This window comes from Phycodurus eques, chromosome 4, assembly GCF_024500275.1.
Source record: "Phycodurus eques isolate BA_2022a chromosome 4, UOR_Pequ_1.1, whole genome shotgun sequence".
In the NCBI taxonomy this organism is placed as follows: Eukaryota; Metazoa; Chordata; class Actinopteri; order Syngnathiformes; family Syngnathidae; genus Phycodurus; species Phycodurus eques.
The window spans coordinates 25,038,251-25,065,042 of NC_084528.1; the positions used below are offsets into that span (position 1 = coordinate 25,038,251).

The 26,792-nt window shown below is 40.2% G+C and overlaps 1 protein-coding gene across 2 annotated transcripts; it reads left to right on the top strand.

Annotated features, from left to right (window-relative positions):
- The first annotated feature begins 715 nt into the window (after positions 1-715).
- Positions 716-24,911, top strand: septin7b (septin 7b). 2 transcript variants are annotated; one of them, XM_061674778.1, is made up of 14 exons: positions 716-804; positions 7,116-7,218; positions 10,576-10,682; positions 12,711-12,811; positions 12,956-13,090; positions 16,456-16,573; positions 16,685-16,777; positions 17,490-17,586; positions 18,533-18,584; positions 18,682-18,810; positions 19,754-19,774; positions 21,574-21,709; positions 22,574-22,716; positions 23,724-24,911. In XM_061674778.1, exons 1-14 carry the CDS (start codon positions 772-774, stop codon positions 23,761-23,763), a joined length of 1,308 nt encoding a protein of 435 aa, XP_061530762.1. In that variant the 5' UTR covers positions 716-771; the 3' UTR covers positions 23,764-24,911. The 2 variants fall into 2 exon arrangements, with proteins under 2 accessions (XP_061530762.1, XP_061530763.1); XM_061674779.1 differs by lacking the exon at positions 19,754-19,774.
- The last annotated feature ends 1,881 nt before the right edge of the window (positions 24,912-26,792 follow it).

Genomic DNA, 26,792 nt, shown 5'->3' on the forward strand with positions numbered 1-26,792 from the left:
GGCTTTAATTTATATTAGCTACAAGCCAACTACGGTAGCCAGAAGTAATTTATTTATTGATTTATTTTATATTTTAGAAGTGAAATTAGTCAACCTCAAAGTCATGGCTTACCCTTCCTCCATTATGACAAAGAGGAACACAAAAAAATGTTTGGATTGAAAATGTGTCTTGGTGTTAACAGTCCGAGCAAAGAGAAAGACCTAAAATTAGTAATAAAACGACACTCGAGACTGGAGTAGCAGTGACAGTCTTGGTTGCCATGGATACAAGCGACGCCTCATATTTCCTGACGGAATGTGCTACCAACGGAAAATGGAGACCTAAAAGATGGACAATTGTGACAGTATATTAATTAGTATTATTCATAGCATTAAATACGTGCAACAATTGTCTTTTATAACTCGTTTTTGTTTTTGCTTTTGTTTTCAGATTTTAAAAATAATAGTCGTATACTTCTAAAAAAATTTGCTTCCTGGGGTGAAATGTCGCGAGACTACGCTGGGTCTGAAAAGAATTTAGCGTTGTCGCGACATTTCCCCGCTTGGACATTCTCGTAGACGTTGCGTCGAGTTTTCAGCGCAGCTACGACGAACACAGGTGGCGCTGCGTAATTTATAGTGCGTAACTCGCGCAAATGTGCTCAGACTGGGGGAATGTCGGCTCGTGAATGATCGGCGACTGAGGCGGCAGGGAGCGTCAACGCAATGGGTGAGAGTGCTCGCGTCTTCGGCTACCGTCTCAAAGATTGCTCGCCCACGCCGGTTGTAAAAATGCGACGGTTGTGTTCCGCGTTCGCGCGAGGTGTGATACATTTGACCGAGGTGGCTTTTTTTATTTTATTTTATAAAGCTTGTACAGTCGTCTGAGCAACCAACGCCCAGTCGTCCGCCTCCACTTGGATACGCTAGCTTAGCTATAGCCTCATTTTTTTGGCTAGCAGCTAGCGGGAGTGTCATTTCCTGTCGCTTGCTCTTTAGTCAACTAAAAAAATTCAAAGTTAACTGCAACACTATACTCGTTTTATAATCATGGTGACCCTTAAAACTTTTATATTAAGCTTTCGCTGCTAATAGTAACACACCAGGGTGATTTATTGGCTGTTCCGTAGTCGTTTTTATGCATTAAACAGCATTCGATAAACTTCCTGGTTTGTGGAAAAAAATATAAAAATCACGTATGTGATCTATTGTTGTATTTGTCATCAATTTAACGGGTTAAAAGGCACGACACACGCTATGCGGCCACTTAAACTGGCAGTTGTGCCCCACGAAGAAGAGCTCGGAGCCCCAAACGAGTGCGTGCCACATTACTCCCGCACGTGTGTGTTTTTAACAATCCTAATAATTATTCTAATAAACGTGAAAATATTCCCAGCATAAAACAAAACAAGGCAGCCTGCAGGATGTAACGTCAAGGTTTAAGCAAGGAGAAGAAGCCAGGTTGCTGCTCCTGCTTTCTAATCTGGATTAAAGTAGATCTTGTCTGTCACAGGGCATGTTTTGACTTCTAAAATCACTGGTCTCAGGCTATTGCAGTCTGAAGAGCGTATTAAGTGTCCTGCTGGTGATGTGATTCATTATAGATGGTCAGTTTATTGGCTTTTCATGAGAAAATGTTTATAACCTTGGCTCAGTGGTGTTCTCATAGTACTGGTTGTCACTGTGAAATCAAATGTATTATTAAATTGACTTTTTTTCTTTGACTTTTCCACTGAAATTTGAGATATGATTTCTGGTGGCATCGAACGCAACTCTCTTCACAACAAGCAGCAGTTAGGCATATAGTGACCAATTCTTCAAAAAGGGACTTGACGCTGTTTCCCTTTGATGTTTACTGTTAAAATGAAGTGAATTACACTTTGCACATTGAACCAAATCACATAATTTATGAACGTCTACTATCGTCACAGAAACCAGCGTCGATGTGGTATTAATTATAAACCTTTAATTTATATTTGAACACAAATGGTAGCAACACATGTTGACAAACAATGTAACAATCCTCACGTGAAAATATTCTTTATCCACTGTGAAAAACATCTAATATTTACTGAGTCACAGTATTTGTGAGACTCTTCTTCGTTTGTCTGTATTTCTGTATTATCCTGCCCCCCTGTGGCCAAAGCGCGCACACCAAAAGGAGGACAATGTGGGGATGGAATGAAATAATGACATTTCCATTCATTTCAATGGGGAATGATGATTTGAGATAGAAGTGTTTTGCGTTAAGAACGTGGTCATGGTAATCTTTGCCACAAATAGTGAACAAACCTGATTAATTGGCGCCCGGCTAAATTTTTTTAGAATTCAATCGTGTAAACAGTAAATATACCACAAACTTTGATCCTAAAACATTGTATTATAATTTCCAAGTCATTTTACATTACCCTTAAAAATAAATGGCTTACAGATTATTTGATCTTGAAAAAAATGCACCACAAAGCGTGCTTAGTTTTGGACGTGCCTACTCACTATGCCACTAGGGATCTATCGTTTAGATACTAAGGTTGTAGCGGTATGTGAAAATCACAGTTGGGTACATTCTGTAACTTGGTTTTTAATGTCACAGTTTGGTTCCTGTTCAGATCAAATTACAAAACTGCAGCTTTTGTTTAGTGGAAATAGGAATGGATTGAATGACATTTAAAAGGAAACAAAAAACAAAAACTGCTGACAAAAATGTGGATTCATTATAGTGTTGTACAGTATATGTTTATGATTGTTGGTCTGTTGTTGCCCTCAGAAGACCATTTGTCATTGTGAAGCCAATTGTAATGTGTAATCTCCTTGTCATGTTATTAAATTATTTTTTTACCACAATATAATGTGAGGACAAGGAAAAATAGTGAAACACAGAAAATAAGAAACGCGTAAAATATATAGACTGTAATATAGAGTTACAAGGGAAGAAAACCTGGCCAAATGAAGGAAGAAATGCTTGTCAATGAGCGAGGTGAAGTGTGGCGAAATCACAAACAAATTGACTGCAAAAATGCCGCGGTTTAGGATGCGGCATCTTTATCAATCAATCAGTTGAATTTTATTTATATAGCACTTTTCGTGCTTAAAAAAATGCAACCCCAATGTGCTTTACAGAGATAAAAAGGGGCAATTAAACTAGAAGAAAATATACAAAAACCTGCCGCTACCATCCCCACATAGCAATGCAAACGCACCTATATGAACACACACACCCGCACGTACACACAAAAACACCACACTATTACTTAATAGAGACATGGGAAGGCACTAAGGATCCTGGGTAAGGAACGACAACCTGTTGGAGCCATCTATACTAAGATGTGCTACAGGCCGCAATCACAGAGGATGCCACCACAGAGACCGTCGCGAATGGAGATTTAGAACCGGATTTAGATACTAGGAGGGTGGCGGTACGACAGAAATTGCTGTTTGGATTATACCTTGTTTTTTTTAACGTCACAGTTCAGTTCAAAATACAAAACATAAAACTGCTTTTCCTCTGTGTAAATGGGAACTGATTTAATTACATTTGTAATGTAACAAAAAATACTCGCAGTAAATTCAATTCATTATAGTTAGTCATTATATTGCATTTTCATGGCAATATGTTTATGATTGTGGGTCTGTGGTAGGCTCTCGTGTAATCTCGTTATTGTAATTTTTTTACAGAACAATGTAATCAGAAGGTATGGAAAAATAGTAAAACACACAAGCTTGCATGAGTCGGTGGTAACGTGGGGGTGCACCGTCTTGTTGAAAGAATAATCCATCATACCACACTATGCTCTCAGGATATTTGAATAAATGTGGTATCAAAATATTAATGCAAGTTTTTCTTTTCCTAATGTGTGTATATACATTTTTTTGGCTGACTGTGTATATACAGTGTTACTTTGACTTAGGAGTTTAATTCTTTCACTGACATGCTCGAGTCGTAACTCAAGTCACTCAAATCTTAAATCATCTTTCACCATTCAGATGAAATGTCAGTGCATTCCAGATCCTCTAAAAAATGTAACAGATATTTTAATAAGAAAAATAGAACTATACATATTGTTCTGTATGAAAACATGCAATAACAACATAATTAAATGGAACACTTTCAGCTCATACTTTTCATGCTTTAATTCAGTAGACACTGTGTTACTCTGTCTAGTGTGCTTGCCAAGGTCACCAGGTTGCAGTATAATACATGTGATACTTGTACATTTGATGGTGAAAGATTTAGAACATTAAGCTGCAGTAATATGGGTCTTTTTTTCACAAGATAAAGAATATATATATATATATGCCTGTGAGTATTGTTATATTGTCTGTCTGCATGTGTTGCTACCGTTTGTGTTCAAATCTAAGTTGTTTAAAGGTTTATAACTTCCGCAACATCGATGCTATCTCCGTTAGTCCATCTGCACGTTTTGCATTGTGTGCTAGCTTGAAGCGAGCAGACTTTCGTCAGGCAAAGTTATGTTGTGTTAAAGCCTTTATAAATCAAGGTACCACTGTATATAACAATCAATTAACAGGGACAATTGTGGTTTGGTAATAATGAGGTGACGTTACAATTACATAGTTTTCACAGTCATAACAGGTCCTCTGAGAGAAACCACAACTATCATGTGGCCCATGACAAAAATGAGTTTGACACATTTGTTGTACTGTAACCTACAACCTCAGTAATACACACATTAATTAGTATCACCCCTGAAAGCGTCAATCAAAATGGTGTGTACTGTTACAATGCTGCATCCCTTGGATCCTCCTTCCTCTAGCAGATGTGTCCAACCCAGTTAGTTTTGGGGGAAATAATGTGTGTGTGATGGGGGGGGGGGGGGGGGGGAGGGGGGGGGGGGGAGCGTTTATTAACGATCATTCCGCCGAGCGCACATGGCTGGCTGAGGGGACAGAGGAGATGCTCTCCTTCCCGCCTCGAATCCTGAGGCAAACACAGAAATAAATAGCCTTTTTTTCTCTTCATCGCATCAAGGGGTTGCATGTTGTGAAATACACAGCATGGGGGTCAAAGCTCTCCTGCTGCTGCAAGATTTACAGCATAGGACAGCAGTTGTGAGAGCGCGAGGTATGTTTGTTATGTGGTCTGATACTCATTTTGTTTTTTTGCTCTCTTTCCCTCTTTGCTTGCTGGTGCCGGGACGTTTCTCCCCACGCTGATCTGCATAAAACAGCTGTAAGTATTAAAAGCATCCTTATGTGGCTCATGAATTCGTGACAATGAATTACAATTGCAGAGCGGAGTAATATGGATGCCCTCAAGCACTCACTTTTCATTTAAAATCCTCCATCCATCCATTTTTTGCGCCGCTTATCCTCACTAGGGTTTTGGGTATCCTGGAGCCCATCCCAGCTAACTGCGGGTGAGAAGCGGGGTACACCCTGAACTAGTTGCCAGCCAATCAATCGCAGGGCACAAATAAACAAAGAATAATTCACACCTACGGGCAATTTAGAGTCTTCAATTATCCTACCACGCATGTTTTTGGGATGTGGGAGGAAACCGGTGTACCCGTAGAAAAACCACAGAGGCACGGGGAGAATATGTAAACTCCAAACTGGCGAGGCCGGATTTGAAACCGGGTCCTCAGAACTGTGAGGCGGATGTGCTAACCAGTCCTGCACCGTGCCGCCCACTTAAAATCAGTAAATACATTTTATTTTATTTTATTTTTTTTCTCAACAAAGGATACATTTATAATTTTAACAGATTCCCCCCTCCTCTGGCTCAAATTACAATATTATTCTTCAAAACGTCTAAGTACTTCAAAGAGGTGGCTATGAGTCAGCAGCCTGTTACAACAGCTGTTAATTTTCTCCTTTATTTGTTCTTTTCCACCCTTTATCATTTAGTGTTCCTTTTTGCCTCATACTAACCGTTTATGGACTATTTTCAGCGTTTTCGGCGTAACATTCTTTGGCAGAGAGAAGCAAAAGTAAACCATTAAACTCTTAAAACCTATTAAAAGACACTTTTTAAAGTATTCCCTTGTAACTGTTCTCACTCTAGCTGTCAAGAAATGTGAAACTATTGATATCGTATAACATCACTTTGCGGAGTTGGAAAGAAGACTCTCGCTTGCACAGTTCTCCAATTAGGGCCTTGTACACACAAAAGATAATCAGGCTGTTTCTGTCCCGATTTTGCCCCTTCCTGACCAAGGATGACAAATGTAAGATTTTATATTTTGTGAGGTTGTCCTATAAGAAGATCCTTTGGTCTGAGATGTGTTAAGATTTAATTTGTCCCGATAATAAGGTCGGAAACAGGTTGAGGCCGACAATCTTTGATCCTAAACGTGTTCAATATTTACAAACGATAATCTTAGTGTGGGGAAAGCCGACAACTTCTCATGACTCTGTAAACTGTGATGTGAAACGGAACGTAGCCAATCAAGAAGCGACGTGACTGAGGAACAAGGAAGCGGGCATACAAAAAAAAAATGTCTCTCTTTAATATTAAAACTAAAATATTTGTGTACTAGTTAAAGATTACAGTAAAACTGATACAAAACAAAAGAGAACTAAACATTCAAACCATATCATATTAAAAGTCCGCTAGTTTAATGCTAAAGTATAATTAAAAACCCCCTGGATGGGCTAATGGAAATTAGCGTAAATATTATGGCAATTATAAATCTTTAAACAGCTTCTACTTTAACAGACACGGAGCAGCAACACATATACACAGAGCATACAACAATACTCGCAGGCAGATATTCTCTCTGCTCTGTGGGAACGACAACTATTACTTGAGCTTAGTTGGGGACCATCTCTATTCGCTACCTCTTGTGCTTGCTGGTAATTGTGCTACGTCTCTTCCAGTAGACCTCAGTGCTGCCTGGTATGTTGTAGCACAACGTCGTACTACACTGAAGGGCCGCTACTAGAAATATGGACTCGTCTGTCTACTATAAAATTGCATGAAGCAATTGCTTATAAATCCTTGATGTTACAGGAGTGCAAATGATGAACCGTGAAATAGCCGAGGTTCACTATACTTCACTTCCAGTGTTAATATAGTAGCTTGAAGGAGGCCAATAAATGCTGATTTTGTACTTTCATGTCAAATATCTCGATTGATCGATGCCTGTGATTTCTCTTAACATTTGTTTGTCTTGCAGCAGCAAAAGAACCTGGAAGGATATGTCGGCTTCGCAAGCCTCCCCAACCAAGTGTACAGGAAGTCGGTCAAGAGGGGCTTTGAGTTCACCCTGATGGTTGTCGGTAAGAGCACAAGCTCCCTCCCTCGTTGTTGTTCTGTCAATTGTCTCATTGTGTTCCCAAAGGCGCTTGGAATTTCGATGTCTTGGTGGTTTGTTTTGTTGAGACAAGATTGTGCCTCTTTTTGTGTGCGTGTGTTTGTGTGTTTAGCTGTATTTATTCACTGCGGACCAGCCCCCTGCTTTGTCTATGCCAAGTGAAAAAGCTGCGGAGGCGGCGTGGAATAATCTGCGACATCATCTTGCAGAAACACTGCTGGAAAAAAATTCTGAGATTCTTCTCCGGCTCATCAATTTGGAGGGAAAGTGTTTGCTCGGGTCAGAAGCATTTCCTGTGCCGGGATCGAAAATTCGTAGACACACGTCTCTAAGAATAGCTTGTGCTCCTCACTCTGCACTTTTGCTCACCGCGCAGTTGGACACGGTCCAAATGTGTTAGCGAGAGCATCATTGACAAGAGATGAGACCTTTATTTTCTTTTTATAGCATTTTAGTAAAGGAGACATACATGCATTTCCCCCTCCCATTATTTATAAGAGGGCAGCACAGTGAACTAGTGGTTAGAAAATGTCCCTCATAGTTCTGGGAGTTCGGGGTTTGAATTTCCGCTCAGTCCTTCCAGTGTGGAGTTTGTATGTTTTGGAGAAAACCCGTTCTCGTGTGGGTTTTTGCCAGGTACTCCAGGTTCCTCCCACATTCCAAGACTAGCATACTGCAATGCTTTGTAAATGAGCCTAGCCTAGCATTGAGTGGTTGTTTTGGTGATTGATGCTGTTTAATTTACAATCTGTGGTTCTCAAACTCCACTCGAACATCATACACAATTTGAATATGAACACTTTGCTAGTCAAATACCAGGAAATAAAACGATGCTGTACTTATATAATGATTCACTTTGAATTTATTGCACATAAACTTGAAATAAACAATGCACCTAAATAAATGTTTAAAAAAACAGTTCTTAACTCATTCACTGCTGTGCACATTTATAGTTGAAACCACACTCTATTGAAGCCTCCATGCATGTTTTTTGGAATGTGGGAGGAATCCAGAAAAAAACCCACACAAGCACTGAGATAATATGCAAACTCCACACAGGAAGGCCGTAGCCGAGATTCAAACCCAGAACTTGAACTAACCACTAGGCGACCGACCTTGTTGCTGCTAAAAGTCAAATTTGCCATTATATAAAATATCCCCCAGTGTTTGGAACTAATTATCTCATTTTGGGCACGAATATGCAGAATATGAGCCGACGTGGAAAGGGTTTTTGAGGCTCAGTTTTAGCAAACAGCTTGTTTTCTTTGTGTTTCCACACACACACACAGACACACACACACACACACACGAGAGTGTTAAGCTTGTCTTGGCTGTGGTTTGCATAGAGCCCACATGGCCCCGCAGTGCAATACAGGACGTCACCAAGGGAGGAGCGGGTGTGTGCGAGGAAAGGACTGGTGCCAGCGTCCATCACAGCTTCCTATTCTCGCCCTGTAGTGAAGCGTTTTTGCTAAAAAACAAATTCCTCCACCCCCCACCCCCTTTCCGTTGAATGTCAGCCTGGCAGGACCAGTGTTCACGTGAGCTCATGATCCTTTGGACCGTGTCCACGTTGGAGCGCGACAAGGCTCCAGCGCAGCACAATGACATGCTCTGTTGGTTGTCCAATAACCATTAACATACAGGGATGCTTGTGTACTGCTTTGCTGCATTTGTTTGTATACACTCCGGAACCTCTGAAGTCCTAGTACATGATCCGTTCTAGGATGCTGGTCCTACAGGAAATACAGAGATACTGTGACTTAGGAGTGCTCCGTTTTTTGAGTGATGAGCCGCCATCTGGTCAATTTAGTTTTTCTTGTGTTCTGAGCCCAAATTTTAGTTACAAGCGAACTTCAGATACTTTATGTGGGGGGTGGGGGGTGGAATTGAGCAATTAAGGTGCTGTAATGTTCTCTCATGTAGGCAAGGAGAGCCACATGCACTTTTAGCTGTTTATTGACTGAAACGATCAAACACACAAATTCAAAATGACTACAGTCGCAACAGACTCTGACACTGTGTAATCGGCCAACTACAGCTCCTAACATCTTTCGAGAGTCTATGCCACTTAAAAGCACTCATCCAACACACGAATACTTAACTACGTACAGTAGTCACACTTTATAAACTAGTTTATTTTACACTCTTTATTTTTAGTACTTTTTTGTACAAGACTGCTATTTTCCCTTATTATAACGCAATATTTTTTGTGGGGGCTGGAACAGATTAATGACATTTCAGTGGGGAAAAGCTTTAAATTAAATTATTAGCTATACAAGTAAGTTGAGTTAGTCACTGACTGATAAATCAAGGTACCACTACAATTGCAAACCACTTTTAGTAACATTTTAGCATTCTCAATTGTTACAAAATAAGTTAATAAAATGTGTACTCGCCCGTAATTAGATTACAACAAGCCATACGGTACCTAGGAGCCGAGACTGAGACTTCTATCTCATATCTAAGTGCCGTTTCTGAATCCATGGTCGTCATCAGAGTTCCGGATCTATTGCGATGTTTATTTTATGTGCCATCACCAATACCCTCACCCTTGCGTGTCATCCCATTTCCGAAATCTATGTTCGCCGTTACCTTTCTGTGGTCACATCACAGAGAAGTCGGAGAAAAGCATTCTTTAAATGTCTCTGAGCTTAATTCTCACGAGATCTACTGAAATCTCGTGAGACAGCAGTCTTGTCCGATGACGGTTCGAAATGCGGGCTGTTTTGCAGCTTTACAGGTGCGTTTCTTCCTAAAGATTTGGTTAACTTCTAATTATTATACAATGTTCCCCCACAATATTGTGGTTTATCGTTCGCAGCCCAGGCGCTATATTGCTTTATTTATTTTATTTATTTATATTTTAGATCTAATACCCTCGCATGTGGGAAGGGAGAGCCACAGTTGCTGATTCACTTGTTCGTCATTTATCGAACGTTGGTAGAACAGTAAAACCCATAAACACAAAGAACATATTTGTCCAGAAACTGCTGTCGGCTACAGCTCATGCCCAGACACTCATGCATACTTGCTGATCATACTACAATATATACATTTTTCCATGCATTTTATGCTTGTATTTTTTTCGGTGTTTACACTGTTTTCAAAAAGTGTGTTTCAATAAGATTGAATATGTTAAACGTGTGCATTATTATTATTATTATTTTTTTTTTTTTAAATATGGGCCCTCGATATTGCAGATATTTTGCCTGTTTTGAGTGGTTTTGGAACCTCTCTCGTGAAAAATGGGGGTTCACTGTTTTGTCCTGTATTTCCTTTTTTATTTTTAAATTCTTTACCTGTGCTGCTCTTCCTCCAGGTGAGTCGGGGTTGGGCAAATCCACGTTGATCAACTCCCTCTTCCTCACCGACCTGTACTCATCAGAGTATCCCGGACCTTCGCATAGAATCAAGAAAACTGTCCAGGTACATTCTAGTCAAGACATAAACTGTACTGCTTGTTGCAAATGGCTTATGTCGACCAAATGTCATGGAGGATTTGTTATGTTTTTAGCATTTGAAGAATGTGTTTGCCAGATATTTTTCACTTTAGCCTTGACTGGCATTGAAGATAGCAACTATATCTCTATTTATTCCCGCTTGTGTTCGGTGTCAGCTAAATTTGACGTTAGTAATTACACAAATGCAACACTTTGTCTCACCAGTGACGACACCGATGTTTGTATGTTATACCACTACGTAAACATAGTTGGCTAATAGCACAGCGGGAGGGTGGCCTTTTCCGACACGCCGTCTGCCCTCGTACGTGTGTGTGTGCGCGCACGTGTGTGATGATAGCCGGCAGCGCTAATGAGTTTATAGAGGAACTTCCAAAGCCCAAACAATTGACCATTGAGATCAATTTGGAATCAATTGTTCTGTAGTCCAAAACGCTTAAGTAACTTTAGTAAGACAATGCTAAACATGGTAACACAACACTAACCTTCATAAAAGTATCAACAGAGGATAACCATTCTAATATCAATACTTTAATAGGATAAAAAGTTGCCTCGTCTTCTTTGATCATAACTGATCCATCACATTTAAAACCAACCATAATGGGGAACTAAACAGAAGTAGGTAACTTACCAAAATAAAACCAGAACCAACACTTCGCAGTAACATCTGTTGAACTGATTTAATTGAGCGACTAGCCCAATAAGTGAACGTAACAGTCTACATCTTCACAGAATATATCCACATCAAAGGCCTTTGTTCTTAAAACGCTTCTCAATTCCAGCTGCAGCTGACTAACGAGCCAATGGGAAACAAACAGGAAGTCGAACACTTGGCAGAATAAAACCATTGAGGTTCTACGTTACATCCATCTGGTTCCATATGGTTTTAGTGCCCTATCGTCTGCTGTGCTGAAATGACTCTTTTGGTTGAGCGGGTAGCACAAAGAGCTAATGTAGAAGTCTACGTCTTCACTCTTTCGTACAGAAAAGCTTTTCAATTCCGGCTGTGGCTAAGATTCGAGTCAATCAGAAACAAGAAGTTGACAACTTCAGCACTTCATGTAGGACTGCAGCTATCAAATATTTTTTTTTAAATTGATTGTTCTAACAATTATCCCATCGATTAATTGTGTAATCGGATAAAAATTTATTTTACATGATTAAAAACAATACCAATACAAAATATGCATATGAGGTGCAGGTATTGTCTGTATGGACTTGGGCTCGCTGCCATCACGTTGTACACTGTAGTATCTGTGACTTCGAATGCATGTGTAAAAGGCAGGGTCTGGCCTGGTGAGTGACGTGATTCAGCGAATGAGAGTGTAGTTGGTGGTTGTAAGCTCAGCTTTGCCAGTCCGTGTGTTGAGTCCCTGGGCGCCAGTTTTGGCCATTGTAGCTTGTGTATGAATGTGCTTATTAGGTGTATTTTGTTTTGCACTTGTGGAGGCTTGACAATACTTTCTAACTAGCGGTGGTAGGCTATACTGAACTAGGTAGTATCAATTCCTTGTGTTGGTAATCATAAACGTGCTATTGTGGTATGTTAGTTAGGTCTACTTTACAGTAGACACATTGAAACAAACTTTGGACATTGTCTATCTTTTATGCACTCCTTCCTCCTAGCTCGCTGCCATTGCTCCAACTTATCTGCACGAAGTGTTGCGTGAGTCTGCAGTAACTTTAGTCCGTGTTGGAAAATGTTGACTTCGAAGCATCGTGGCAGAGATTTTGCTTTGACATTTTTTATTTTATTTTTTTTATTCGAGTTCATTTCATTCCAAACTTCATAGTGTCTTCTGTTCTTACGTTTTCAAATAAAAGGTCTAGAGAGGTGCTCCGACGGCTTTCATTATGATTCAAGTTCAAAGCACATTCTCTTTCTTTTGCAGTGCTTAATTGATGATTTTTTTTGTTTTTGTTTTTTTTGCATTGAGCGACACAATTTACACCTGAAATTTCTGAAAGTCAACCTTTACCCCTCGCCCCGTGTCAGGTGGAACAGTCCAAAGTGCTCATAAAGGAAGGCGGCGTGCAGCTGTTGCTCACAATCGTTGACACCCCTGGCTTTGGAGATGCCGTCGACAACAGCAACTGGTAAGGATTTACGCCTCTTCTGCTTGACACTTTGAACACGGCTTCATCCATCACATGCCGTAACATCCTCCCGGGTCCAATACCCATAATCCACCCTGGCGGAGGTCTGTTTCTTGACGACGTTGCATGCGTCTGTGTGCACAGCTGGCAGCCAATCATCGACCACATCGACAGCAAATTCGAGGACTACTTGAACTCGGAATCGCGGGTGAACAGACGGCAGATGCCCGACAGCCGAATTCACTGTTGTCTCTACTTCATCGCGCCCTCGGGACACGGGTGAGTGGTGGAAACACATGTTGCTAGCGCAAGTACCTAACTTAAAATTATACATTGATTATCCTTGAAAAGGACACTTCATTTAATAATTATAATTGAAGTGGCCTTTAAGATAAGTCACACCTTCAGCTAATTATTTGATTCATATTCGTTCTCCCATCTATGGCATTTTGCATTGTTTGTTAGCATTAAGCTTATTAGCTGTTTCTAAGGCAAAACTCTTTGGTTGTTTTAAATGTACATGTAGTTTTCTTAGTTTGATGTTTAGTTTGACAGTAAACTACAACTGGAAGTGGCAATAAACAGCTCAAAGCCTCTCTTTTGAAGAATTGTTTATTATCTGCCAAACTGGTGCGTGTTGCGTAGTGAGTTAAGTTCATAGCCACGATGCAGCACTCGTATCTTACATTTTTGATCGCAATTCAAAATAAAAAGTTTGTTTCCAACGACAGCTCACATCTGAAAAAACTCAAATCGAGTCACTCGTATCGCAAGGCACCACTGTACCCTTATCTTGGAGACAACTTTTATTGAACCTTTTTAGCTTGTGCTAGTGTAGCGTAGCAAACAAAGCTCTTCTACCATTCTAGTGTGGCAGTTAAATATGCAGCTGGCTTCCTTCCTACGCCGTTGCTGTAAATGATAATGTGAGACTGAGTCAGCTGTCTTGTTTAAAAAAAGACTTTGCTATCAAAGAGACTAGACTATCAAAATGGAGGAAGCATTGACAAAATGTCCAGCTGATTCAGATCTTCAAATATTTTTTGACACAGTGTCTTGAAATGACACTAATAAGGAGGCCTCTGTCTTTTTTTTTTTTTTTTTTTTAATAAACGAGACGCCGTGTTTGCGCAAGGTGTGTCCTCAGTCTGCACTCTCACCCTCAAGCACATCGAGACTCATGAGGTTACACTACACTTTTTCTTTCTCTTTTTTTTGACAGACAATTTGGCTGTTAATCATCCCCAAATTCTTTCCATATAGCACAGCTACCGCACACATGTTTTCAATCAAACGCCTCAACGTGAAGCTGCAGATAAAATGGCAAACTTGATACTCAGTGGCTTTGCATTTCTGCTGAATGTACTGCAGAAAAAAGTACACGAAAGTCCATCAAACCAAATAATACACTGAAGAGGGAGCCCCGTTTGCATTTAAATTATAAGCATGCTGCTCATGTGCATATTTGTGGTTTGTCTTTATTCAATTGAAATGTGTTGCAACTTGTTTTTTTTCTTGTGGAAGGATTACTATCTTGGAGATGAATGCCCAGTGATGAGCTCAAATCTAGGTCGCACAGCATTTTACGTACTTGTCTTAGTTTACACCCAGATATTTTTAAAATGTGGAATTGCTATGACAACTGTGACTTGTATTGATATTTACTTATTTACTATATTGATATTTACGGATTAGTATTTAATACTTCCTTGTTACATTGTATAGTTTGTTATATTTTTCACATTTGTTTTAAGTAATGCATTTTAAGTACTTTTTATATTTCATCTATTTATATTATGTATACTTAATTATTGATTTTTTAATTCAAAGTTTGGTTTGATAAATCTATTTGCAATGTTTAAATCAGTCATTAAATGAATTTAGTTTAATGGGATATTTCAAATTGTATTTAAAATTGTAATTAAAGGATACTTTTTATTTCTGTTAAATGTTTGACTTTAAATGTAGATTATTTTAAATCGGTGGAACGGCGGACAACTGGTTAGCATATCTGCCTCACAGTTCTGAGGACTGGGGTTCAAATCCCAGCCCTGCCTGTGTGGCGTTCGCATGTTCTCCCGGTGCCTGGGTGGGTCCGGTTTCGTCCCACATCCTAAAAACATGCGTGGTAGGTTGATTGAAGACTCTAAATTGCCCATCGGTGTGAATCTGAGTGCGAATGGTTGTTTGTCTATATGTGCTCTGTGATTGGCTGGCGACCATTTCAGGGTGTACCCTGCCTCTTGCCCCAGGATAGCTGGGATAGACTCCAGCACGTCCGCAACCTTAGTAAGGATAAGCATTACAGAAAATGGATGATGGATAATTTTAAATCTAAAATCTATTTAATTTGAATTGTTTTCATTAAATTTTGTTACACCAAAAAACCTTTATGAATAACCAACACTAATTACTTTACGTCTGCTACGTTGGTTTAGTTAAAATTGTAATTACTGAAAATTTTAATAAATTAACATTTCAATGTATTTAAATATCTATCTAATTAGCGACACGGTGGTTGACTGGTTAGCACATCTGCCTCACAGTTCTGAGGACCTGGGTTCAAATCTGGCCTCGCCTGTGTGGCGTTTGCATGTTCTCCCCTGTGCCTGCATGGGTTTTCTCCGGGTACTCCGGTTTCCTCCCGCATCCCAAAAACATGCGTTGTAGGTTGATTGAAGATTCTAAATTGTCCGTAAGTGTGAATGTGAGTGCGAATGGTTGTTCGTTTATATGTGCCCTGCCATTGGCTGACGACCAGTTTAGCGTGTACCCCGCCTCTTGCCCGAAGATAGCTGGGATAGGCTCCAGCACGCCCGTGACCCTAGTGAGTATAAGCGGTACAGAAAATGGATGGATGCATCTTTATCTAATTAATTGGCTTTTTATGTGTATTTAATTTTGTCCCCCCATACAACCTCCATAAATCACCACTGCTAATTACTTGCATAAGAACATGACTGCTCCACTGTGTACAGTATTAGACATGTTCTGTGTGTGTGTGTTTTCGCATGGAGACGCGTTCTCTACATGTTGCCAGGTGATTCCTGATCTACCAGTATACTTTTATTCCGATAGGGAGCTACTTTGACTTGGTTGGTCCTGCATGGAGTCATTTATTTATTTTTTTAGGCATTAACCTTTTGCCAATTAAACTTTAAGCAAAACTAAAATTATATCTAAACATTCTGTGTGAGCCTGCCATAAATGCCGCGGGTTATTTATCCAGCTTGACGACGGGCCAAGAATAACTCTCTTGCTTTTCTCATGACTGCGAGGTCACTCCGACATGCAGAACATCCGTCTGCTGTCACAGATGCTTGTTTCTTTATTTGCTTTACTTCTAAGAATCCCAAAGGAAGGGCTGATCATGAACTGAGAGTAGCCGGAGAGAAGCCAAGCTGGACATTGGAGCAATCGTGATAATATTCCTCTCTAGTCCTGTAGGTGGTGATATTGCATATTACAAACTGCTACTGAAGGGGTGGGGGTTCTTGTTTGCCATCTTTCATGTAATATGAAATTAAAAGCAGCTTGTGTTAAATTATTAACCAATTAAAACTGAACATTTTTATAAAGACACTCTTTGTACAGATTTTGTTTTGGATGTCATTGATCATAAGTTTTTATTCACGTGGCCGCAGCCTGAAGCCCCTGGACATCGAGTTCATGAAGCGTCTGCACGAGAAAGTCAACGTCATCCCGCTGATCGCCAAAGCAGACACGCTCACGCCAGAGGAATGCCAGCAGTTCAAGAAGCAGGTCAGCAATTTCCATTGCCCCCACACACACTCCAAAAATGTCCCTCAAGGATCCCTCCTCCTTCCTCTTCCTGTCGTGGACATCCTAAGATGGCGTCTCTCTTGCCTGCAGATCATGCGGGAGATCCAGGAGCACAAGATCAAGATCTACGAGTTTCCTGAGACAGATGACGAAGAGGAGAACCGTCTAGTGAAGAAGATCAAGGTGGGACTCCTGCTCATATACTACTCACAAAAAGTTTGTGATATTGGGCTTTCAGGTGAAATTTCAGGATTAACCTAAAATCAACTGTAACCTTTATAAGTGAACTTAATTAGGTATTTGATCCATAATTGGACCAATACGTTTCCTGGTTCAACTAAAACTCATCATCATGCTGTTGACTAAAAGTATGACTTTACTGCCAGAATGTGGACCGGGGCTTCGGGCTGGCATGGCTACTTTAGAGCACCTCGTTGTCGCAACATAGAAAAGCTTTGGGACCACCTGGTGGGATATATTTCAGCCACCGGAGGCTTTAAGCTGGTATATTTTTACAGCTCAAACATGTACTTATCTGTACTGTAGACATAAGAAAGATGCTAGATGAAGTAGCATCCATTTTTCCAGGACTAGTAGCATTTGATTTACAGCTGAACGGGGCTTGGTTTCAGCACAGACAGCGAATAGGAAACTGTACTGCTTTTCTAAGGAAAAAAAACTTAAGAGAACAGCAAGTTGTACAAAAAGTCATGAAACATTGAACAATTGGACATGTGTTCTAAAGTTTACAGTACTGTAAAGGTTATAGTGCATTTTCGGGTCATCCTGAATTTCCACCCGAAACACCATTATCCCTAACTTTTTGTGAGTAGTGTACCCCTTGGGACATTAGCGTGACTCGACTCGTACTTACAGATGTAAATGTCGTTCCCAGGACAAGCTGCCGTTGGCTGTGGTGGGCAGCAACACCATCATTGAGGTGAACAGCAAGCGCGTCAGAGGACGACAGTACCCCTGGGGAGTTGCAGAAGGTTTGGACTAATTTTTTAATGACACTCAACACACATGAACACAGCACCGCTGACCCTACAACACATAAAATTGTCACAATTCATTTTTCTCTTAAGAATTGATATCAATAGAAACATTTCCAGAGGGTGACCTACTCATCCATCCATTTACTGAGCCGCTTCTCCTCACTAGGGTCGCGGGCGTGCTGGAGCCTATCCCAGCTGTCATCGGGCAGGAGGCGGGGTACACCCTGAACTGGTTGCCAGCCAATCACAGGGCACATAGAAACAAACAACCATTCGCACTCACAGTCATGCCTACGGGCAATTTAGAGTCTCCAATTAATGCATGTTTTTGGGATGTGGGAGGAAACCGGAGTGCCCACGCAGGCACGGGGAGAACATGCAAACCCCACACAGACGGGGACGGGGATTGAACCCCGCACCTCAGAACTGTGAGACTGACTCTCTAACCAGTCGTCCACCGTGCCGCCTGACCTTGTCATGATAAAACTTATATTTATCTGTTCAGGCAATGGTTTAAATAACGTCAACATTCTTATGTCATACAAGAGTAAAAATAAGGACTGTTAACAGTAAAACAGACACAATTAAGGTTGAAAGAGTGACAAATTGGGAAGTAAAGGAAGGAGGATCAAAGCTCATGCAACACACATTCTTGTGTGTACATTTTGTGAGTCACTTTGTGCTAACCAAGCCAGAAGATCGTGATACAAGCCGACGTTACCTACGGCTGCTACTTTGGTAGCTTGACTTTTTAGAAATGGAGTGTTACTATAAAACTAAATTTTATCGGATTTAAGTGTTTTGTTTTTGTTTTTTTAATGTATTATCAATTGACAATCCAAAGAGGTGATAAACATACCTGGTGAGCAGAAATGTTGCTAATTCCATGTCGCTTCTGAATCATCTCAGCTACTTGGTCTTACTTTGTTTTCCCTCCTAGTTGAGAACAGCGACCACTGTGACTTCACCATCCTCAGGGACATGCTCATCAGGTACTTCTCGATTACATTAATACGACATGCATATCAGACAGCTGTGCCTATCCTCTCGGCAAAACAGGTGAAAATGAAACCCTTGTTGTCCACGTAGGACTCACATGCAGGACTTGAAGGACGTGACAAACAATGTCCACTACGAGAACTACCGCAGCAGGAAACTGGCTGCCGTCACCTACAACGGGGTGGAGAACAACAGGGCCAAGGGGCAACTGTCCACCAAGTAAGCTGCACTCAGTTCTTATACAACATACACTACTCACAAAAACTTCATGATATTGGGCTTTGGGGTGAAATTTCAGGATGAATCTAAAATTCACTTTACAGGTGACCTTAATTTGATCGCTAAACTTTTTTGGAATGTCCAACTGTTCCTTTCAGTACTTTTTGCACTACTTGATGTTCTCCAACCAGCTGAACTACAAAATTCTTGACAGGTGTTTGAGTCGTGAAAATGTCCAAAGACCTCCACTTGTATACCTTTCTGTAACTCTTCCAGTCTCTCTGTATCTCTGTTGCAACCTGCCAATGACACCATACATTTCTTGACCGATTTTTGACCATTCCATCTTCAAACTTTTCAGCTCATTCCCATTCCTAAAAGTTCCACATTTTCTAAATAAAATCCTCAACTTAAAAGATTTAACATATATACGTTTAATGTATTCATTTCTAGATCAATTCAAACCATTTCAACTGTTCACTGTTCAGCTTCTTCCAATTCCCGAAATTCCTGAATTTTTAAAATAGAATTCCCAAATTAAGACCACTGAGTTTCCTGTTGTGAATATAGCTATTAAATTCCCTGCTACAGAACAGCGAGTTGTGCAAAATCTACAGAAACATTGAAAGGTTGGACATTGAAAAGTTTAGCGAAAGTCAAATTAGGTTGATCTGTTGAAGTTATAGTGGCTTTTAGGTTCATCCTGAAATTGACCCCAAAGCCCAATATTCTTAACTTTTTGTAAGTACAGTAGTGAATTTGTTTGTAGAATGTAGTGTTTAACATGACTCCATGTAGTGTTTCTGGTTTTAGCCCTCAGTGCTAACTACAGCTAAAATCACGACTCTGCTAACACGCAGCTCACAATGTGCCACACACCTTTTAGTGCATGGGCTCATCATTGCATGCTGTGTGTGTGTTTCTTTTGTGCCGTCTTTTTTAGACTTGACGCAGTCGATGGAATGTAAGTGGTCTTTTTTGTTGTTGTTGTTCTTACACTTTTTTTCCTCACCTCTTTCATTCCTGTTTCCTTTCGGCTTTGCCGCCTCGTTGCCGTCCTCCCTCCGATCAGCTGGCGGCTCCTGTTTCCAGGCTAGCCACCAAAGATTCACACGGCCTGTCCAATGGACAATTAAGCACCCATGGCACTTTTTGTAATCACTTTACTGTTTTTTGTGGGCTCCGGAAGAGAGACGTGTTGCAATCTAAAGCGGGTTACACACATTTGAGATTTTTTAAAAATTTGGTCTGATTTACTTGGTGATAGTGGTGTGCGGTATACACGGTAGACAGTATAAGTTTGGCCTACAGTATAGCTTTGAACTCTACTGGCCAAATGCAATAACCCTTGTAGATGATGACGTCATCGTATCTGACTCAGTGTAAAAATGGCTCTAAGCACGTCTGACCGCGGAGCTGCTGACACTATTTATTTTATTTTTTTCAACCAACTCTGAGCTGGTTAAAAAAAAAAAACGATACGCCCATGTTGAACAGCTGCTCGGCAACTACTGGCAGAATGCTAGGCTGATTTGCTCCACACGAGCTGTGGCTGACTAGCTACTACAGCTAAACACTGTCCTACCATGGCTCCTCTAATTCACCAATCCTCTCCTCCATGGCGGCAAATAAGCTACTCCTCTGAAAAGTATTGTAAAACAGGACGAGGAGTAGCTAGCTACATATGACACACCAAGCAAGAAGAGATAACAGGAGAAGCCATGCAAACCGCTAAGCTAACATGAAATGAAGAGCAACGAAACACCCAAGTAAGTGTTGAGGTGGTACGGTCCACATTTAACAGAAGTCTGAACCGCTTTATAGCGAAGTGTAACCAAATATGAACAGCGAATTAGCGGATATATTGTCTAGAGAGGAAATAATACAGCTGCTACACAGTGGGCACACACGACACGTACGAAGGTGTTGTTGAAAGAATGATTAGCAATGGTGTGTCATAAAAACACACTATGCATCGTTACGCTTTAGCATAAAATAAAACAAAAAGAAGTGCAATGTAACAAAAGTAACCATTCAGTCACATGCTTGTATTACTTGTTTGCGAGTCCCTGCCCCAGATAAAATAACAACAAGTCCATTGGCCACACAATACCGCTAAGTTTGTTTTTTCTCCTCTTTCAGACAAACTAAGCTAACCAGTTAGTAGGTCTGGCCTGTCCGACTGTACGTGTTTCCCGTAGGATTCACGCTCTTTAGTCATTACGGTAAAGTCGTACTCGTGTTGCCACACACCCATCCATCTAGAGGTAACCCACGTACCGCTAATGCACAGGTGTCAAACGAAAGGCCCGGGGCCAGATCCGGCCCGCCACATAATTCCACGTGGCCCGCGAAAGCAAATCATTAGCGTCTACCTCTGGTTCTTCTGGATCAACATTGCAAATTGGGGCGTATTACATGCATTGTTTTGAACACATCATGGAGGGTAAAATGACTTTTCATACACCTCAAAGCTCATGATCCCCTGTCAGGATCACCTTCAGTGACGTCACATGATTTGCCTTCGGTGGGTTTGTCAGGAAGTTTGGAATCTGGCTCAAAATGGAGTGGATTAACTTCATGTGCGTGTACCCCGCTTGGAAAGGGCATGCAATCCAGTCAGCATGTTTTCAGGTCCCACTGTTGAGTCTAAACTATTCCACTGCTCTCTTCCTATCATCTGTGTGCATGAACACATGAAGATTCCTCTGAAAAGTCCTGTTTTCCATGGGGACAACAGCTTGTTTGTGTGTGCTCGTCTAGGAGTCCCCTGGCCCAGATGGAGGAGGAGCGGCGGGAGCATGTGACCAAGATGAAGAAGATGGAGATGGAGATGGAGCAAGTGTTTGAAATGAAAGTCAAAGAGAAAGTGCAGAAGCTCAAGGACTCTGAAGCAGAGGTGACACCCATATAAACAAACTGGGGCTGTGCAAAATAATTTGGAATACATTTTTACCGTAAACCCCCGATTATTGCGGGGATATTTTCCAGACCCAACTCGCTGTAAATGAAAATCCATGATATAGAGACCATATTAAAAAATATATATATTTTTGCTTTTAGTCCTTGCACACGCTTTACACCCTTTTTAATCGCATTGTAACCATATTTGAATACACAACAAAAATTTGCAAGCATAAAACGTGTTTCAAATACTGTACATTATTGAAGGGCTGTGCTGTGAATAGCCCGAGATGGCAGAAAGGTGTGGAGTCCCACAGCTGGTTGTTCTGTTGAGTAGACACCCAACTTCTTGTCTTGCGTTCTCAATACAAAGGCTGCGTAATTCCGCTCTTCCTATAATATGCCCAGCAGTCTTATTTTATCTTCCTTCTCTACCAGAAACCAAAGAAGAAAGCAGCTTAAAACCAAATTAAAACCAAGCAGCTTAAAACCAAACTAAAAAGGGTTTTATTTTTGAGAATGCGTCATGTTACCAGCAGCAAATCGTCCCAAAATCCGACTGCTTAAATGTTCATTGTTGTATATACATATTGACTTTTGACTGCATTTAAATCAATAGTTAAATATTTTCAATACATTGTGTAGCAGGGGAAAAAAATGCGTTATAGCTTGGCGGTGAGCGCTGACCCATGATACAGTGAGAATTGACTGTATGTCGTTTAATTTACAAAAATTCCATACCTGAGTCAATATCACCATAATGTACCTAGGCCCTAAACAGTTTGAAAAGCCCTTATCCGTATTTGCCATTTTGTTTCCATCACTTGACATCACTTGTGCTCCGTTTTTGTGTGCGTAGCTTCAGCGACGCCACGAGCAGATGAAGAAAAACCTTGAGGCCCAGCACAAGGAGCTGGAGGAGAAGCGGCGCGTGTTTGAGGAGGAGCGATCCAACTGGGAGGCCATGCAGCGCCTGGAGCAGCAGAAACTGGAGGCCTCCAGGTTAGACATTGTTCAGCAGTACAGTGAACCCCCGTTAATGGTTATTTATTATGATTTAAAAATAAATACCAAAAGGATCATTCAGTGAATCCCATTAGTGGTTATTTATTATTTAATACTAAACACCAAAATTATCGTTCCTTCCAGCGAGCCTGCTAGCTTCATACTAACGTATAATGAGAAATGCCATAGAGAGGCAAACAGAAATTAGCATTGATGTGATGGTAGTAGTGATAGCATTTCAAGCAACTGCTAATTTAACACAAGTGACAACAGTGCATACAATGATACTCACTGGCATATATTCTCTCTGCTCTTTGGGAACAACTACAAACCCCTATTTCAATGAAATTGGGACATTGTATAAAATGTAAATAAATACAATAATGATTTGCAAATCCTTTCCAAACTGTATTCAATTGAATATACTACAAAGATAATGGTCAAACTGATATTTTGTTTTTCTGCAAATGTTCACTCATTTTGAATTTGATGTCTGCAACACATTCCAAAAAATGCTGGGAGGGGGGCATGTTTACCACTGTGTGACATCACTTTTCGTTTTAACAACACACAATAAGCCTTTTGGAACTGAGGACACTAATTGTTGAAGCTTTGTAGGTGGAATTCTTTTCCATTCTTGCTTAATGTACAACAGTCTGGTGTCTGTTGTCGTATTTAGAGCTTCTTAATGCGCCACACATTTTGAATGGGAGACAGGTCTGGACTGCTGGCAGGCCAGTCTAGTACTCACACTCTTTTACTACGATGTCACGCTGTTGTAACACATACAGAATGTGGCTCAGCATTGTCTTGTTGAAATAAGAAGGGACGTCCCCTGAAAAAGACATTGTTTGTAGGTACCTTTTAGCATTAATTGGGCCGATGTATTGGGCAGCTCTAGTATTAAAACATAAATGACCGCTCTAAAAATGATCTCACAAGTGCTTGAATTGGACTTTGTGTGTACAACATTTATGAATGATGATGTATCGTTTCTTTTCCAGAACTTTGGAGAAGAACAAAAAGAAAGGCAAGATCTTTTAAAGAGACAGTCGCCAAGGACCAGCCCGCGTCCCCTTAGTTCTGTTTGCCAACGTTTGCCGCTCAGGGCACCATCAGTGTGTGGCACTGACGACCCCCAACCTTACCCCCATCTTCCAATTCCTTACGCACCCAGTGTTTGTTCCTATATATACCTACACACGTGTCTGTGTGTGTGTGTGTGTGTGTGTGTGTCAAATCCATTTCGAAACACCCCTTAAGCGCGCACGCACACACACACACACACACACACACACACACTGCCTCGGGACTCATCATCATTGAAGAATGTGTTTACCTTAACAACAGTAAAGCGTCAAATTAGAAAAAGGTCAAACCCTTGTTATTATTTTAATTATTATTATTATTGGTGTTGTTCTTATTGTTGTAATACTGGCCTGGCCCCTTCCTGCTGCACTCCCTTTTCCTACCAAGCAAGGTTGCTTTTTATTGGATGTGGTGTTTTTTGGGTTGTTTTTTTTTGACGGTTGTACAATCGCATTTGTTTACAGGACACAAATAAGAATATACAGTACAATAAGGCGGACAGTCTTTCATGTTTTGACGCAGGTAGATTAATCTTTTTTTGTTCCTGAAGCTTTTTGCTCTCCCAGTGAAAAATGGAAAAAATACCAAGACCTGAATTTAAAAAAAAAATGCAATAAAAAGAAACTTGGGGATTTTTATAGACTAAAATCCAAGTTTAAGCTTCTTATTTCTGCAATATAAAGGCTTCTTTATTTTCTCTCTCCCCTTCCCTCTGTGTTTAGCCATCTACCGCTAGCATTGGACCACCCTTTATATAATGTTAAAAGTATTATATTTCACTTTATTTTTATTTTTATATATAAATATATACCGAGCCAGCTGAAGTAAGGCCTACTTTTGTACATGTAGAAGAAAATAAAAACGCAGATGTGTGAGCTGGATCCACTGTTTCTTTTCTAATAAACAGACACCACAAAATAGGAGATTAAGAAAATAATGACAAACCCTGACTATATTCCAGTCATACTGCGTTCATCTGCCAGTGGGAAATGAAGAGTCAACACCAATTTTTTGTTTTGTTTTTGGCTATGTACTCCTCTTGTATTTTTAATGTTATTTTTCATTTCTATTGTACAAAGTCACTTAATAAACCTGTGATCATATGACTGACTCAAGTGGCTTCATTGTGGAAACCAAGGGGGGTTAGGGCCACAAAAATGTGCGAATAAAGCCATAATTTTAGGAGAATAACATTGCTTTTTTTTTTATCCATCAATTTCCTATACCACTTATTCTCATTAGTGGATTATATCAGAAGCCTATCCTAGCTGACTTTAAGAAGCGGGTACACCCTGGACTGGTCGCCAGCCAATTGCAGGGCTACATTTTAGTAGATTTTTTTTTTTTTCTCCCAAGAAAGTCATAAAGATTAGTCATATTATTTTTTCTAAATTAAAAAGTCGCAGTCTTTCTAAAAAAGAATTTAGGGGAGAGTTTAAAAAAAAAAAAAAAAAAAAAAGGATAAAAAGTTTTTCCAGAGAAACAGGCTGAGTTTTACAAAATAATTTTCGCCCCACTTCTCAAATCCCGAGTCTGACCAAAGCCGCGCCCCTCACTGCCATGCACGAGCGTGATTCTCAAACAAGGCCGTAAATAATGGCACGCAATTAAGAGAGTGCGTTGTGATAAATGACGGCCATAGATAATGCTGTCCAGCTTCAACAGAATGGCAGCAAAAGCAAAACTAAGATAGCATTAGCAGTGTAAACACGAAAATGTGAACTATGGCTGCTTTATTGGTAGTATCACTCATTTGTAAAACTGTTACTAATGTGCTAAATTTATCTGAAGTTTTTTCTTTGGAATTTACAATCAATTGAAAATCAAAAAGAGGCGATAACGGGACCTGTCGGCGAAATGTTGCTCGTTCTGCGTTCTGAATCCTCAGCTACCTGAGGGTCCTGTCTCTGCTTCTGTTTGCAGTTTGCACAGTTGTTAGCAAATAAGGAAAGGAATGTTTTTTTTTTTCTCCAGAGGTGGCTTTTCCAAAATAGTCAGCAAAGCTCCGAAGGCCCAAACAAACAGCGAGAGTGCCGAGCAAATAATTGACACCTCATCAGTCATGCCTTCTGTCTCTGATAGGTTGTTCTTCCTTGGCCGAGATATGTTCTTAAGAAAAACTCCACTTTTAAATAAAATGTTTGTTTTTAGATATTTTGTAATCTAACCATCTATCCATCCATTTTCTGTACTGCTTATCCTCACTAGGGTTTCAGGCGTGCTGGAGCCTATCCCAGCTATCTTCAAACAAGAGGCGGGATACACCCTGAACTGGTCCCCAGCCAATCGCAGGGCACATATAGACAAACAACCATTCGCACTCACATTCATACCTATGGGCAATTTAGAGTCCTCAGAACTGTGAGGGAGCTGTGCTAACCAGTCGTCCGCCGTAATCTAACCAAAGTAACCAATTAAAAAAAATAACTTCATAATCATACGCGAATTTTGCATTTTTTTCCTCGACAAAAAGTAGTGATATTAAGCACATAATTATATTTTTGTGATGAAAAAGGTGTAACCTTGTGAGAATAGCGTAATTGTTCTTTAAAAGAATAGACTATCGAAAAAAGAATTCTTATAATGTAACCTTTTCAGTCTAGAGTGAGAATCAAGTTCTGATGCTTTTTTTTTGTTTTTTTATTTTTATTTTTTTAGATAAGAGTGGTACATTTTAGGGGGGATGTTTTTTTAGATTTTTTTTTTTTTATCTTAAGTAAAAGGTTTTATTTCTATATTCCAAAACTGATTATAATCAGGGGGAAAACAACACTTTATTCCCATAATATTACCACACGAATCGCCTTCTATACATACAGTATATAACAGTAAACAATTGGACGTCTTCTGATGCACATCTTCTTGCCACTGGAGGTCGCTCTCACCAACTATTATTCATAGCCTTTCCAGGAGAACGTTGAAATGACAACACAAGTAACAAACAACACACACACACACACACACACACATATATATATATATAT

Coding starts and splice junctions, on each gene's coding strand:
- septin7b (XM_061674778.1), top strand. CDS start 772: ATGCGACGGTTGTGTTCCGCGTTCGCGCGAGGT. Junction 18,585..18,681: donor CTCAGGGACATGCTCATCAG/GTACTTCTCGAT, acceptor TTGTCCACGTAG/GACTCACATGCAGGACTTGA. Junction 22,717..23,723: donor CAGAAACTGGAGGCCTCCAG/GTTAGACATTGT, acceptor TTTCTTTTCCAG/AACTTTGGAGAAGAACAAAA.